At 61.8% G+C, this 15,914-nt stretch overlaps 1 protein-coding gene across 1 annotated transcript; it reads left to right on the forward strand.

Moving 5' to 3' along the window:
* Positions 1-3,734: 3,734 nt before the first annotated feature.
* On the forward strand, positions 3,735-13,420 carry FAM53A (family with sequence similarity 53 member A). The gene is made up of 5 exons (XM_043447976.1): positions 3,735-3,964; positions 5,928-6,036; positions 6,231-6,338; positions 6,609-7,241; positions 10,358-13,420. The coding sequence occupies exons 1-5, from the start codon at positions 3,735-3,737 to the stop codon at positions 10,421-10,423; spliced, it is 1,146 nt and encodes a 381-aa protein (XP_043303911.1). The 3' UTR covers positions 10,424-13,420.
* Positions 13,421-15,914: the final 2,494 nt, after the last annotated feature.

Below are 15,914 nucleotides of genomic sequence, written 5' to 3' on the forward strand. Positions count from 1 at the left end.
GTGGCGGTCGATGCCTGTGGTGGGCAAGCTCATGACCTCCGTGCGCACATGCTCCTGCTGGCGAGAGGACCCTGCGCCCTGGAGGCCCCCGTCTCTTCTCTACCAGAGGGTGCACCCTGTTCGCACCAGGATGCCTCCCTCTCCCCGCCTGCAGCGACGCTGGCCTTGGGGCGCTGTTTCCAAGTCCTTCAGGGGGCCTGTTGAGACCCGCCGAGAGCGTGCTCGCACGTGTTTTAGGATTAGAGGGCATCCCAGCACCTGTGGAAGTCTTCAGGCGACTTCTCCCTGAATCTGTCCACGGGTTTTGTGACGGTGAGTGCCCCTCGCGATCCGCGCAAGGTCCCTGGAGTGCTTCCCGTGGGGAGGGGGCTGTGCACCAGGCTTCGGGGCAGTGAAGCTGCCCAGATGGTGACCAGCTGGTTGGAGGTGGGTCCTGGGCCCCTGCCGAGCCCTGGGCAGCCTCGGGGAAGGGGGTCTCCAGGCCCCGTGGCGGGTGGGAACCAGAGTCTGCAGACTCCCGAGCCCCATCTCCGCTTGCGGCTCAGTCTCTGAGAGCTCTTACTTCCATCAGTGCTTCCTGATTGCGTTTTGTAGCTGCGGTGCCTTCTTCCTCCCGCGTCCTCTGTTTCCTCCCGTCGCGGGGGTTTGCCCGTCTCTCCGCCTCTGTCTGCGGCTTCTCGGGCTGGTGGCCCTGGCAGTGCCCACAGGTGGCGGTGGCCACGCGAGGGGACCGGGGTGGGTGACCAGCCGCAGGCTCAGGGCCCTTCCCATCAGCATCCGGGGGGCCTGGGCCCCGCTGCCAGCTCCTTGTCTCTGCGACCCCCGAGATGCAGACCCCCACTCCGCCTGCCCGGGAGAGACCGCCAGCTTCAGTTGGGGGCAGGGCCCTCGCTGGCTGGGTGCGGTGGGGGAGGGGTGTTTAACTGCTGTGGTCAGCGCTCAACGGCCAGGTCATCCCCGGGGTCTCCCCGCCGCTGGCCGAGGCCTCGGTTTCCCAGCAGCTCCTTGTGTCCAGAGTGTGGCCGTCTGGCCTCCTCCATCTGGCACCTGTTTGGAGCGGTGGGGCGGGGGGGGCGGGCCGCCCTCGCTGTTTCCCACCCTGTCCACCCTCCGTCCTGCGATCAGACCACAGCTTTTATTAGGTTTTCCAGGAGAAAGCTCGTGAGGTCGTTTACATGTGGGAGGGTCTTAGGGGGAGAGTTTGTTCACCGTGCGGAGCCGGTGGAATTGCTCGTGGCCCCGTGTGTGTGTGACGGTTTCTCTTTGCCAACAACAGGCACGGAGTCCAGAGCATCCTTGGAAATGGATTGCTCATCTTTAGAACCAAAACACACGTGTGTGGGTTAGCTCAGTGCCTGCAGCAGCCCAGGCCTCCCGAAACCTGATGCTCCAGAAGCCCGGGGCCTCTTGGCACCGAAGGAGGGCCCAGGCCCTGGACCATGGTCACCCTCATCACTAAGAAGCTGCAGAGCCAGTGCCTGGACGCCCTCGCTCACAAGAGCTATGATACTGGCTTGGTGAGCTGCCCACCCTGGGTCAGGGGGCACTGCCCGGGCTGGGTCTCAGCTGGCGGAGGGGACGGGGGGTGGGTGGGCCTCTCCCCAGGGAAGCCCTGGTGTCCTCAGAGCTCCCAGAGCCCCCCAAGGTAGTGATAGGGTTCTGGCATCATTAAACCACTGTGAGGGAGAGCCCAGCTCCCCGTGGACACGTGCGTTCCTGGGTGCCCAGCAGGCACCGGTCATCGGTAGCCGCGCCCAGCGACGCCGCCCTGGCCTCTGGGCACGGCTCCTCCCGAGAGCCTGTCTTGAATTCTGTCTCCCTGGGCTGGTTTTGCCAGAGGTGGAGCCGTGCTCTAGATCGAGTTTCCATAACCGTCAGCTCACACCCGCCTGGTCAGGCTGCAGGTCCAGAGGGAGGCGACGGAGCGTGGGTGTGGCCTGGTGCTGGGGTCCGAGCCTGCAGGTCTCCCGGGCGGGCACTCAGAGCCGGCGTGCCCTTGGTGCTCTGGGCCAGCTTGTCGCCGGTCTGGCAGGGAAGGCGGTGGGCAGGAGGGTTCACCTGCAGAGACGTGGCCAGAAATTCCTGCCTGTGTTCTTCCCGCTCTGACACAGGGGGTGCCTGGCCCTCTGCACTAGTGGGCGTGTCGCCAAGAGCCATGAGAGTGTCAGGGTCCTGCAGGGGGTGCACAGACGGGCCTCAGGGCGTGGGGACCGGAGCCCAGGGGGCCAGGAGCCCGGTGTGGGGACAGGAGCCCATGGGGACGGGAGCCCAGTGTGGGGACAGGTGCTTGGCATCCCCGCTCCATGAGGACCGGCGCTGGAGCCGAAGCTGCGACCCATGGGGAGCAGGCCCATTTGCAGGCCTTGGTGGGGCCTGGGCAGGGAGCCCCTTGGGGGGGGGTGCCGGGTCAGGGAGAGTCAGCGTGTGCCGGCCTGTGTGGGTGTGGCCTCAGTGTGCTGTGTCCTCTGGTGTGCCCAGCTCTGCAGGTACAGACTTAAGCAGGTAGAGAGCTCAGCTCTGAAAAGCCTTAAGTTTAAAAAATACTTTTTTTGTTGAGGCGTAAGTTGCATGGGCTTCCCTGGTGGCCCAGATGGTGAAGAGTCTGCCTGCAATGCAGGGAGACCCAAGTTTGATTCCTGATTCAGGGAAGATCCCCTGGTGAAGGGCATGGCTCCCCACTCCAGTGTTCTTGCCTGGAGATTTCCACAGACAGAGGAGCCTGGTGGCAGGTTAGAGCCCGTGGGGTCGCAAAGAGTCGGACACGACTGAACGACTAACACTGACTTTTCAGGCTGCAGGCAGTGAAATCGACAGTGAGGTCTGTTGTTGAGTGGGTGAGTTCCCCAGTCGTGTTCACACTGACTTTGTCCCCACCACCCCAAACATCTCTCTTGCCCGCGGAGGTCCCCGTGTGGTTTTCCGGTCCCAGAAGGCAGCAGTGTGCTGACTCACAGCATGCGGGTGCCCTGGAGTCTGGGGTGCACTCAGCGCCTGCGTCCCTGGGACTCTCTGTGTGGAAGGAGCATCGGCAGGTGTCCCTGTGGCCTGCTGGACGGCCCTCGCCTCCCTGGAGCCCGGCCCTCAGGCTGTGTCCACAGCCGACTGTTAGGAGCAATGCTGCTGTCCGCATTTGCGTGCGGGCCTTTGTGTATTGAGTGGGTGGCCTGCCCAGCTGTCTGTCGGCACTGATCCGGCTGTGCCTTCTCCCAGGTCGGCTGTGGTGGCATCACGGTGCTCATCTCGTGTCTCTGATGACCAAAGAGATCACGGCCATTTCCCATACTCTTGTGGCTGTTCAGTCGCTCAGTTGTGTCCGACTCTTGCAATGCTGCAGCATGCCAGGCTTCCCTGTCCTTCACCATTCTCTTGGAGCTTGCTCAAACTCATGTCCACTGAGTCGATGATGCCATCCAACCATCTCACTTTCTCTATTTTTCCCTTCTCCCCCTGCCCTCAATCCTGTACTCATCAGAGTTTTTTACATGCTTTTTGGTGTCCTTTTACTGATTTTTGTTTTTTTTGGAGGGGGGAGTCGTGTGTATTTTTCTTATTGGTTTGAAGCAAGTCTTGGCATATTCTAGCTACAAGTCTTTTCTCACCTGTGTATTACGCAAATATTTTCTCCTATCCGGTCGGGCTTGCCTTGTCACTCTAGTTTATAAAAAATTTAATTAATTAGTTGTTTTCGGTGGTGCTGGGTCTTAGTTGTGGCACACGGGATATTTGGTTGCAGCATGCAGGCTTCCTGCGGCGCCCGTGGGCTGCGGCGTGCAGGCTTCCTGCGGCGCCCGTGGGCTGCGGCGTCCAGGCTTCCTGCGGCGCCCGTGGGCTGCGGCGTCCAGGCTTCCTGCGGCGCCCGTGGGCTGCGGCGTGCAGGCTTCCTGCGGCGCCCGTGGGCTGCGGCGTGCAGGCTTCCTGCGGCGCCCGTGGGCTCCGGCGTGCAGGCACAGTTGTGCCGTGTGGGGTTAGTTCCTCATGGCATGGGGGGATCTTAGCTCCCCACCCAAGGATTGAACCCAGGCCCCCTGGAGGGGGGATTTCCTGGTGGCTCAGTGGTAAAGAATCCTCCTACAAGTCAGGAGCCTCAGGAGATGCAGGTTCGATCCTTGGGAGGGGGAAGATCCTCTGGAGGAGGGCATGGCAACCCACTCCAGAATTCTTGCCTGGAGAGTCCCATGGACAGAGGAGGCTGGTGGGCTGCAGTCCATGGAGTCACAGATTCAGTCAGATGTGACTTGGCACGCACGCACTCTCCCCTGCTTTGGAAGGCGGATTCTTAACCACTGGGCCACCAGGGAATCCCACCTCGTCACTTTCTTACTGGTGTCTTTTGATGAAGAGAAATTCTAAATTTCAATGCAGACAAATGTATCAGTGTAAATTATTATTATTTTTTTTTAATCCTGTTTAAATAGTCTTTGCTAACCTGAGTCCAGGAGACACTCTCTGAAGCGCCGCTCCCTTGCTGCAGCCTGAAGCCTGCACTGTCTGAGCTGATCCGTGTGGGGTGAGGCAGGTGTGTGGGGGCGCGGCCGGCCGACACCGCTGCCCAGAACCACCGTCCCTGCCCCGTCAGTGGTCTTGTGGGGCTCCCGTGGGACCCTGTTCTGTGTGTCCCGGGGTCACTCCTGTCCTGGGCGGGAGACGAGGCCCTGGGGACGGGCTGCGCTCCTGGCCCCTCACTGCATGGGTCATCACCGGCTTCCGCTGTGGTGGAGGCAGACTGAGATGGAGCCTCTGCGAGTGTGGAGGGGCGCTGGGAGCCCCGCGAGTGTGGGCACCGGGAGCCCTGAGGCACCAGCCCGGGGCCTTAGCCAACCCCACCCCAGCGAATGCCCCCACCCCCAGGGCACGTGGCTCAGCTGGCCCTGTGCTGGGCCAGGAGGCACACAGCCCGGCAGCCCGGCCCTCTCGCAGAGGCCTGGCCCAGCCTGCTTAGCTCCCTGCCTGGCTCTGTCTAGAACCAGAGCCCTGGGGCGCCTACTCGCCGGCCGACCGGGCGGCCTGCGTTTGCACAGCCTGACTGTCGATGGGCCTCCTCCTTCCAGGTGATGAACCCAGCTTTTCACTTACTCCCTCTATGAGAACAGCAGAGAAGTTCTTCGTTTTGTCAGGAGTTTGTCATCCCATGAAACAGTCCCCCCGAGGAGCTGGAGCCCCATAACAGCGCTGCGTGCTGTGGAGGAGACTCTGGGTGTGGGAGGCAGAGAAGGCTGAGCGCCGAGTGCACACGAGGTCTGGGGGGGGAGCAGACATAGGCCTTCAGTAGACGCAGCTCCAAGTGGGCCCTCCACCTCCTGGGGCTAAACTGTGGCAGAGCAGAGTTCCATGGGCTTGGGCCGGGCCCCACTGGCCGCCGCAGCCCGCAGCTGCCCACCTCGCTGGACAGAGTGCCCATGTGATGTGGTCAAGGCGGGACCAGCTTTCTGAGGAGTGGCCCTGCTGACGACAGCCCTGGCGGGACACAGCAGATGTGCGTTTCATATTCTTTGCTCACCTGAAGACCTGTTAGGTATTTAAGTCTTACGGAAAAAAAGAAAAAAAAAATGCATTTTGAGGTCCAGGCCTGCTGCAGTCCACGGGGTCTCAGAGAGTTGGACACAACTTAGAGACTGAATAACAACTTCTCCTTTTAATCACCAGGATGGCCATTGCTGGGGAAAAACAGATTTCAAGACAGGCCTGTTTCTGAACTGTTCCTGAATCTGCATGTGTAAACCCACAGTACTGAAACTTCTTTCTCTTCATTTTCAGTATTCTGCCCAGAAACTGAGCAGAAGTGGCCACTTGTTCCGTTTTGAGACTAACAGTGAGTGTTTAAAAGCCGCGGCGGGTTTTCCTGGGCTGTTGCGGGCTGGGACCGTGAGCAGGGCGGGACAGGGTCGCTGGCCCAGAGGCGAGGTCGCCCTCTGCGGGCCTTCCTCCAGGGGCAGCGGCGTGGGTGGGGCCCGGGGCTGCCGCCCACCTTCTGGAAGCTGCCTGCGGCGCACAGCTGAAAGGCCCGCCCTGAGGGGTCCTGTGGTCAAAGGACAGGCGGTCAGGCAGCGTCTGCCGCCTCGGCTCCAGCATGCTGGGTGCGTGCGTGCCTGGAGGGCCTGGGGCTGCCGGCCTGCCCTGCACGGCATGCCCACACACTGTGTGCCCTGCGGTCTGAGTGGCCTGGCCGCCGGCGCGGGTACTCCGGCCCCAGCGTGGGTGCTCCGGCCTGAATGTGGGTGCTCCGGCCCCAGTGTGGGTGCTCAGGCCGAGTGTGGGTGCTCCGGCCCGAGTGTGGGTGCACGGGCCCGCCCCTGGGTGCCCCCTTGGACGCAGCCCTGCCGTCCTCTCTGACTGACCGGGTGTGCTCGTTCCCCAGGATCTCCCGGGGCGTCCTGCTCTCCTACACAGGCCCCTTGGGCTCCAGGCCAAGGCCTCCTAGCTGGGGGTGAGACAGTGGAGGCTCTGGGGTTGGGGTCGCTGTGCACCTAGGTGACCCCTACAGCGTGTGCTGGTTGGGGGCCGATGTTCCCAGTGGGCAGGGCCCCTCAGCCCCCGCTGCCTGGAGGCCAGGGGTGGGGGCACGAGGACGCGCACCCCTCACCCGTCTCTGTGTTTCCGCAGAAGAGTAGCACCCCCGGGAGGTCGTCGGTGGAGGACGGCCCGACGGAAGCCAGGTGGCCGTGGGCCCAGCCAGCCCTTTCCTGCCCGGCCCCCGCGGCCCGAGCGTGGGCACGCTCAGGGCCCGGGACCTCAGGGGCAGCGCCCGGTCGCCCTCAGTGCTGCCCACCAAGCGGCACGGCCGCTCCCTGTCGGAGCCGGACGAGCGGGCGAGCGGCGGGTCCCCGAGGCACCCCAGCGGCCCCAGGGTCTGGACTCCGGTCACCAAGAGGCGCTGCCACAGCGGCGGGAGCGCCTGGTTGCCTGGCCGCGCCCTCCCGGTCACCAGAGCCGCTTCACCCCTTGCGCCATGGCCGGCCTCGGCCAGCGGCAGCCTCCCCGCTCCAGGCCTGGGCAGGCCACCCGCGGGCGCCCGCACGCCCTCCCCGCGATGCCGCCTGTCGCTGGCGCAGGAGCGCCTGGTGCCGGCGGGCGCGGCCCCGCCGTCGGCCGGCAGCGCGCCCACAACCACGCCCGCATCCACGCCCGAGCCTGTTCCGCCGCTGCTCGCCGCGGTGCGTACGCGCGGGCGGGAAGGGCCGGAGGAAGCACGGGCGCGCGGAGGATGCCCGCGCCCGGCCCTGAACTTCCTGAAGATGGCCCGGGTGAGGCTCCCTCCGGTGACGGGTGCTGAAGCGCCCCCCGCTCGGCCTGTTCCCCAAGCTCCTCTGTCCTCAGAGCGCTGCGCGAGGACAGACCCACGTGTCCGTTGTTTGTCGGTTGTGCCTGGTCCTTGGGGGTCAGATGGGCCTGGGGCTCCCATGTCTGTTGGGAGATGATTCAGGGGGATGTGCCGCCCCGCGGCCCCTCCCCGTTGGCTCTGGCCTGCCTCCTGGGGCCCTGCCCGCCCCGTTCTCTGTCTGCTTGCTGGTGGAGAACCTTGTCTGCCGGCTGGTCCGGTGCTGGGGGGTGTTTCCTTTGTCTCGCATCCCCCTTTTCCTGCAGACCGTGTCGTCTCGTTTGTCCTCACGGCCGCCTCACGTGGCAGGCACTGTCCCGGGGTGTCTGGTGACGCTGGGACCCAGAAGCTGACCTGTGGCCTTGCGTGTTGGGTGTGGCCTTTCCACCGTGAGCTTTCAGTGGGGTGCTGGAATGCCCCCATCTGCGTCCCCAGTTCTCCAGAGAGGTCTCGGCGCCAGCCGCCTGGGGAGGCTGGGCCCAGGCGGGTGTGACCCTCAGGTGGCCCCTCTGGGTGCTTGTGTCCTGCCTCTGGTGGACCACGGCCCCCCCAGCCCCGTGGCAGGGGACGAGGGCCTTGGGGCCCTCAGGTCGGTGGAGGTGTGTGTCTGCGCGCCTTCCTGCGGCCGGAGCCCCAATGCCGGGCTCCAGGTGCTCCAGGCAGTCGAGGACCCCTCCCTCGGCCGTCCGTGCCGTGGCCTGTGGGCAGGGTCAGCTCTGCCGTGAGCATGGACACTGGGCTGTGTTTCCACGAGGGAGAGAGGTTGAGCGTTTGTCTGGAGAAGGCCCGATGCCACGGCTAGGGGCGTGTGTGACGGAGCAGGTCGGCTCTTGGCTCGCGGGACGGTGTCTGTTCAGGGCCGCATGTGGCGGGGCAGGTCGGGTGTCTTCCCTGCTCTCGGCTCAGTCTCGGAGCCCCTTGGCTCCAGCTGCCAAGCCTGGGTGCATCTGTCCAGCGTAAATCGGCCGACGCGGGCAGGCATGTCCATACCGACTGTTTTGCACACAAGATGAGAGACCCCGTAAGATTGAGGGCCCCCGTTTCAGACTTGAAGTCTTGACCTTTGATTTTTTGAAAAAGCATTTTTTGTTCACCTGGTTAGATGTAGGTCGCTGTCAAACTGGAGCAGGACCGTCCAGTGACGAGAGTCGTGCGTGTCGGTTCAGGTCCCCTGACCAGCTCGGATTCTGTGGATTTGTGACAGGCCTTTTTGGGCCGTGAAGAGTCGGTGGTTTCTCGCTGCGTTGGCCTGAGCCAGGAACATCCAGAGCTGCCCCTTTCACACTTGAGCTGTAGCTGTGATCACGGCTGGGCTCGTGTCCCGGCTGCAGAGAGATCTCTGGGCCACGGTCTTTCTGCCTCCCGGCAGGTTTCAACCATCCAGCAGAAGGCCCAGCCTCTGTGCTGTGACTTCATGGGTGGAGAAGCGGGGAGCTTCTGCCGCCAAGTGTGCGGGGCTGGGCCTGCCCTGCAGTGGGGCGGGGGTGGTGGTGGAGTAGGAAAGTGACCTTGGCTGGGGAGTCCACCTGGATCTGAACGCAGAGGAAATTCTTTCCCGAGCCCTCATTTCGTGACCAGAATGTGTGGCCAGCTGTCAGGTCTCTGAAGATTTGATTCTTCAGTTTCACTTTCCAGCGGCTCACTCGTTGCAGTAGAGTAGTGACTGCCAAAACCAGGCTGTTTGTCTGCTGGAGCCAGTGGCTCCAAAGTGCCGGCTCTAGAGGGACGGCGGGTGGCCCGGGGGCGCTGTTCTGGGACACGCGTGTCCAGGACCCCGGCTGCGGGGGGCCCAGGGGTGCTGTTCTGGGACACGCGTGTCAGAACCCCAACTGCAGGGAGCCCGGGGGCGCTGTTCTGGGACACGCGTGTCAGAACCCCAGCTTCAGGGAGCCCGGGGGCGCTGTTCTGGGACACGCGTGTCAGAACCCCAGCTTCGGGGAGCCCAGGGGTGCTGTTCTGGGACACGTGTGTCCAGGACCCCGGCTGTGGGGGGCCCTGGGGCACTGTGCCCCATAACCGCTGCCCACACATGCATCGCCACCTCGTGCTCTGCCAGTGGCCTGAGAAACCCTGAAGCATGCAGTGACGGGTCCGGGGGCAGCGTGGGCGGCCTGGAGGTTGCCCTGGACACTCTGTGGACAGCCCGTGGCCCTGCAGGATTCAGGGTGAGGGCGGGGGCGGCGTCAGGGGAACGGGGTGCTGGCCACACGAGGGGCTGCTGCTGTGTCATTCCCGCTGCTCCACCCGGATCAGGACCCTGGTGTGGCCTGGGGTGGCCAGTGGGCCTTGGCGGCCCGTGGGACCACCGAGGAGAGGTACCTCCGAGCGGGTGGGCGTGCGTCTGCCGCTGGGGCCGGTGCTTGGTCTGGGGGCACAGACTGGGGATGCGATTGTCGGGGGCAGGGCCATGGCAGGGAGGAGCTGGCCGTGGGGGGCAGGAGCCCTGTAGAGCCCGTCTCAGCTGGGCGCCCTGGGCTGGGCCGGGAGACGCCCGCTGGCACGGAGGGGGTGGCGGCTCAGGGGAGGCTCCAGTGTGGAGTGTCTGTCTGTCTGCAGCTGACAGGTGAGGACAGCTGCAGTGCGTTTTTGTTGAAAGCGGAGCCACTGGACGAGGGGGGGCTGAGGAGGGGCCGTGGGGGGCTTGCCTGCCTGGAGCTGGGGGGCCCTGATGGGTGCCTCCTGAGGCTGCAGAGGCAGGAGTTGGGTGGTCTGCTGAGCGGGGCAGTTGGATGTGGACCCTGGGCCTCCGGCCCACCTTCCCCTGGGTATTTCACGGGACTGTGGACACAGCTTTGGCCTCGGGTCCTGGGCCACCATCCCAGCACACTGGGTCTCAGTGGGACCGCCTGCCCGAGGCAGGGGTGGGTGGGCAGGGCTCTCAGAAGGTAGCCCCCCAGGCAGCGGGGGTGTGTGGTGTTGCCAGGGGACCAGGGAGGTTAACGTGGACTCGGGGACCCTCAGGGGCCAGTGGGACGCCAGTGGGACACCGCCTTGCCCGTGACCTCCTGGAAGTGCCTGACGCCTGCGTCTCTTCTCTTGCAGACTCTGAAAACTTCAAAAAGCCTCTGCCCTCTCGGTTATGAAGACGAGGATGAGGAGGACACCTGAGTGAGGACGGCCTTGTCCTCCCCGTGGCCCTGCTGTGTGAGGCCCTGGTCTCCGCCCTACCAGCCCCGACCTGGGGTCCTGGTGGGGCTAGGCCACCGGCGAGGGCGAGGGCGGGAGCGGCCGGGACCCTGGTGACTGGGACAGTGCTGGCGAGGAGGATGTCCTGCCTCTGGGCCCTGGTGAGCTGGACCTGGAGCAGATGGAGAGTAGCTGATCGGCGTGCGGGGCCGGTGCGGGCGCCTCACCTCTTCCTCGCCAAGGCCCGGGCTGTTCTGAATGTGAAGTGTCCCTTGGATTAAGTCTTTCCTAAAGCAGTGTTTTGGATTTTTACATTTCACAGTTCTGAGAAAGCATCTCTGTTTTGAAAGGAATTTTTGGATGCGCGTTCTGTTAACAGGCTCTGTGCGCAGACTGGCGTGGCCGTGTGTCCTGCACGAGAAGCTGTGTTCAGCTTCTCGGGACCCCGCGGCACGGTCCCCGCGAGCCACCTGCCCTGTCTGGAGCGGGGTCGCATCTCGGGCCGCTGGCTGGGGGCTCAGGGCTGAGGCCTTGGGCTGGTGAGGATGGTCCGGCCTCTCGTGCCCCTCCCCGGGCAGGTGCGGGGTAGGGTGGGGGCCGCACAGACCTCCGTTTGCTCCTTCTGACTCAATAAAACCCTGAGATTTCCACCAAAGATGTTGATCCGAGGAACTTTGGATAAGAGATGGAGCTTGAGAAAGCAAAAGGAAACGTTTATGATCTTTGCAGAAACGTCCTTGATTTTCTTTCCTGAGAAATTGTTGTGGGGCCCTGTGGAGAGCAAAGGCACCCTCTGAACTAGTTTGGATGTAGGCGGAAGGCAGGCAAAGCGGGGAGGTGGGCTCGTCCTGCTGAAACCTCACTCTCAGGCCTCCACCTGCAAGGTGAGGGGCAGGGGCTCCTGCCTCAGTGCTGGGGCCCCTCCTGGGGACGTTGGGCTGCCTGCCAGGCGCTGACCCATCTCCTGCAGGGACCCTGGCAGCACCTGCCCAGTGGCCGGAAGGATTTCTTCCCGTTGGCGTCAGAGAGGTCTGTCTTGTGCTACAACCACGGCTGCAGCCTGAGTCCTCAGACACACAGTTTGGCTCCTGGCTTGTCCCCTGGGGGGTGAGGGTGGATGTCCGTGCCCCAGACGGATGCAGAACGGGCCGCCTGTCCCATCGGAGGCTCCCCACCACTGGTGGCCTCTCTGGGGTGTCACCTGGACAGTGGGGTTTTGGAAGCTGCTCAGACTTAGCTGAAAGAGGAAAGGTCAAAAATAAGCGGCCGGGGGAGCTGCAGAGCACGGGGTGGAGGGATGGGATGGAGGCCTCAGAGGACCTCGCGGGGCAGTGGCGGGCTGGTGCGAGGGCCCGCAGCGTGCCGCCTCCTCAGAGGCTGGGTTTGGAGGGTTGGTCTCCTCCCAACAGATGCCTAAGATCCATCTGAGCTCTCGGCCAGTCGAAGTTCAGCGGGCGTTTGCTGAGCCCTGGGTTCAGGGAATAAAAGGATAAAAGCGAAGAAAGACGAAACAGGTAATAAAATAGGGGCAGAAAGGGAGGACGTTGACAAGGCCGCCGCGAGGAGACTGGGGGTCTTGCCTCTGCTGGACTCAGAGGATGGCCGGGCGGGATGACCAGAGAGGGACTGTGGGGGGCGAGAGGTGGGGTGCAGCCCCTGAGGGCCGCAGAGATGCTGACGCTGGTGAGGGGGCGCGGTGGGCAGGGGAGGGGGCGCGGTGGGCAGGGGAGGGGGCAGGGTGCAGACACAGGAGTCAGACCCGGGGACCCTGCAACCGCTGACTGTCCTGCAGAGACCACGCCCACCCAGGACGGCTTTGGGCAGACCCCACGGAACACACAGACGGGGTTCCAGGTGGAGACACGCCCCTGAGAATCGAGCCAGGCCAGGGGACCCTGGTGTGGACAGCATGAGGGGACCCTTGGGGTGGGGGTGGAGCTCAGTGGCAGCCGGGGTCAAGGGTCAGGGTGGACAAGGTCGAGGGCAAGCAGGGTCCAGCTCCTGCAGCCTCCACACCAACCCTCCAGATCACAGCGGGGAGACGGCCCTGGTCCCACTAGCCTGGAGGCCCCAAGCCCCTCCCCACGTCTCCCCGGGGCCTCTGACCTTGGCCCCCCACGCTCAGCAGGGCCCCGTCCCGAGGGTTTCTGCTCTGGGGTTCAGTGGAAGGGGAAATGATCCCCCCCACAATCATGCACCTCTTTCTGCTTTTCTGCAGGTTTTTTGGCTCATTTAAAACCTATTTAAGTTGATTTTGGTGATTTATATTGTCTTAGCACGTTGTCAGTTTCGTCAGTAGCATCCCCCTCTCTAACCTGTCACTCTCGATCCCGGCTCTCTGACCCCGCAGGGCCTGCTGGGCCTCTGTGTTCTCCCGCTCTGTTGATTAGCCCGTCAGACGTTTGTTTATTTTATTTATTTATTTTGAGGCACCAGCTCCTGGATTTACTGAGGAGTTCCCCCATTTTTCTTGTTTCCAATTCATTAATCCGCCTTTATCTGTACCCCCCTCCTGCCTCCCTGGATTTACTTTATTGTTCTGTTTTCCCTCCTTGTGTCCAATGTTTAGTTCATTTATTTTCAGTCTCTCTTGCTCAGTAATAAAAATATTTAAGGCTGTGAATTCTCCGCCAACTCCTCCTGAAGCTGGCTCCGCGGACGTGCGGTCTCTCTCTCTGTACAGCTGTAAAATCGTCTGTCACAGTAACTTTTATTTGCTCTCTGACCTAGGAGTTATTTAGGAGAGTAGCTTTGAATTTCTAAATCGTCCGGCTTCTTTTAAAGATCCTTTTAGCAATTTTTAGATTCACTGCATTAGCCTAAATAATGAGGCCTATAAATGTTTTATTGCTTGGAATATAGCAAGATACATGTGCATGTGTGTTCATGCATGTGCATGCATGTACCTATGTGTGCACACACGTACACCTGCACCTATGTCTGTGTGCACACATGTACACACACATACGCACATGCACACACTCGTGAGGACCTGTGGGCCCACGTGGGCCCACTCATGCATTTGTGTGCCTGCCCAAGTGTGGCTGCATACATGTGTGATATGTGCACGCACACACATGTACACATACGTGCACATGTGTGTCTGCACCTGCATGTGCACACATGTACACACATACTCACATGTGAGCATCTGTGGACCCACACATGTGCATGTGCAGAATGTGTTTTTCTGCCCATGTGTGGCTGTGTACGTGTGTGATGTGTGTGCATGCACGGCTGTGTATATGCCCCTGTGGGGCTGTGCCCAGGTGCACACACACACGTGCACACGTGTGGGGAATGTGCTGTGGTTTCCAGCTGGGCAAGGGCTGCCCAGATGAGGCGTCCAGGAGGGGACTCAGGCCTTGTTCTCCAGTTTCGTCCACCTGCTCCTGGGTCTCTGGCCGAGGTCCGGGCACTGGAGCTGGGCTCCCCAGGTGCTCACGACGACACCCCCGATCTCACGCCCCTTGGCGGGTTTAGGTGGCCAGGACTGCTTGTTAACAAGCCACAAAGACACCTTGAAGCCCCACTGCTGGGCAGCCTGGAAGAGGCTTGTGCGGGACCCCTGTGCTGGCGCAGAGGGTGGCCCTCATCCTGGTCCTGGCCTGGGTGTGTGCCAGGTCTTCCCCTCAACCCTGAAACAGGGAGCGGAGCTCGGAGTGGACCCAGGCGGTTCAGACAGAGCAAGTCCAGTTTTACTCCTAGTCTGCTAAATGTAGAAAATCATGTGAATGTTGAGCTTTCATTTATCTATCGAGATGATCATGTGATGTTTCTCCTTTAATCTGGGGGACCCTGGGGGGCTCAGACAATAGACACCTGTTCCCCCCAGTCCTGAGGCTGCAAGTCCCAGGTCAGGGTGTGGGTGGGGCGGGTTCCTCCTGTGGCCCCTCCCTGGCCATGTAGACAGCCATCTCCTCCCTGTGTCCTCACTGGGTCTCCCTCTGTGTATCTGTGTCTTGATCTCGTGTTCCTATAAGGACACCAGGCAGAATTGGGTCAGAGCCCACCCTCGGGACCTCATTTTACGTTGGTCACTTCTTTAAAGACCCTGTCTTGGGCTTCCCTGATGGCCAGTGGATAAGAATCCAGTGCAGGGGACGTGGGTTGAATCTCTGGTCTGGGGAGATGCCACTTGTCGGGGAGAAACTAAAGTCCATGCTGAGCCTGTGCCCCGGGAGAGGCCCGCAGACTGCAGGCGAGAGCTGTTCCTACTCAGCACAACCAGAGAGCCCGGCAAAACCAAAAATGATGAATAAATACACTAATTAATTATGTTACAGAAAACAGCCCTGGCTCCAATTTTTTGATCGTGGCAAAGTACGTGCGATATTCACCATGTTAGCCAGTTAAAACGTTTACCGGAGTCGAGTGGACTTGCAGTGTTGCCTTAGTTCCAGGCGTACAGTGAAGAACCTACTGTGTGTCTCCCGCCTCGTTTTCAGACTCTTCGCATGAAGTTACCGGGTGTTAAGTGTAACGCCCTGCGCTACACTCTGGGTCTTTACTGTCTGTTCTGTGTGGTAGAGAGATGCCGTGAGCCGTGCTCCATCGCTCAGTCGTGTCCGACTCTTTGCAACCTCATGGACTATGCAGCCCATGGGACTCTCCAGGCCAGAATGCTGGAGTGGGTTGCCATGCCCTCCTCCAGGGGAATCTTCCCAACCCAGGGACTGAACCCAGGTCTCCCGCATTGCAGACGGGTTCTTCACCACCAGGGAAGCCCATCTAGCAGATCCAGCGTGTGCCTGTCAATCCCAATCTCCCGATTTATCCTGCCCACCTTCCCTCCTGGTAACCACAAGTTTCTTTTGTATGTCTATAAATCTATTTCTGTTTTTTTAATTATTATTTTTAGTATTTTATTTACTTGTTTGGCTGCGCTGGCTCTTCGTCGCGGCACGTAGCATCTAGTTCCCTGACCAGGGATTGAGCCCGGGACCCCGGGAGCGCAGAGTCTGAGCCACGGGACCGGCAGGGAAGCCTCTCTGCGGCTCTGCTTCGCGCTCCGGTGGCAGTGAGGACGTTCACGTTGCTGGGCAGCCGCCACCACCGTCCACTCCGGAGCATCTCCGTCCTCCTAAACTGACTTCTGCACCCGCTCCACTTCCCATTCCCCTCCCCCAGCCTGGCTCCCCCTCGACTTTGTCCCCGTGGATTTGACTATTCTAGGGACCTCAGATGAGAGGAACCACACAGTGTTAGTTTTGTTTTTTGGCGACTGACTTACATCCCTGAACTCAGCACAACGTCCTCAAGGTCCTGCCGTGGCAGGCGTCCCCCTCCCCTTCCTGCCTGAGGCTGCAGCACGGCCGGCTCTGTGGATGGACGCGGCGGTGGCCTCCACCTCGTGCCTGCGGAGAGCGTGCCGCTGTGGACCCGGGGCGCCGATGCCCCTTCGAGAGCCTGCTTGCAGTCCCCTGGGCTGTGTGTCCAGAAAGGGAATGGCGACCCTGTGGTGACGCTCTGC

Source organism: Cervus canadensis, chromosome 26 (assembly GCF_019320065.1).
Source record: "Cervus canadensis isolate Bull #8, Minnesota chromosome 26, ASM1932006v1, whole genome shotgun sequence".
Taxonomy (NCBI): domain Eukaryota; kingdom Metazoa; phylum Chordata; class Mammalia; order Artiodactyla; family Cervidae; genus Cervus; species Cervus canadensis.

Excerpts from the sequence above, each read along its gene's own strand:
- FAM53A (XM_043447976.1), top strand. The coding sequence starts at position 3,735 with ATGCAGGCTTCCTGCGGCGCCCGTGGGCTGCGGCGTGCAGGCTTCCTG. Across the intron at positions 3,965-5,927 it reads GCACAGTTGTGCCGTGTGGG|GGGCAGCGGCGTGGGTGGGG; the intron begins GTTAGTTCCTCA and ends GCCTTCCTCCAG. Across the intron at positions 6,339-6,608 it reads CGTCCTCTCTGACTGACCGG|CACCCCCGGGAGGTCGTCGG; the intron begins GTGTGCTCGTTC and ends GCAGAAGAGTAG.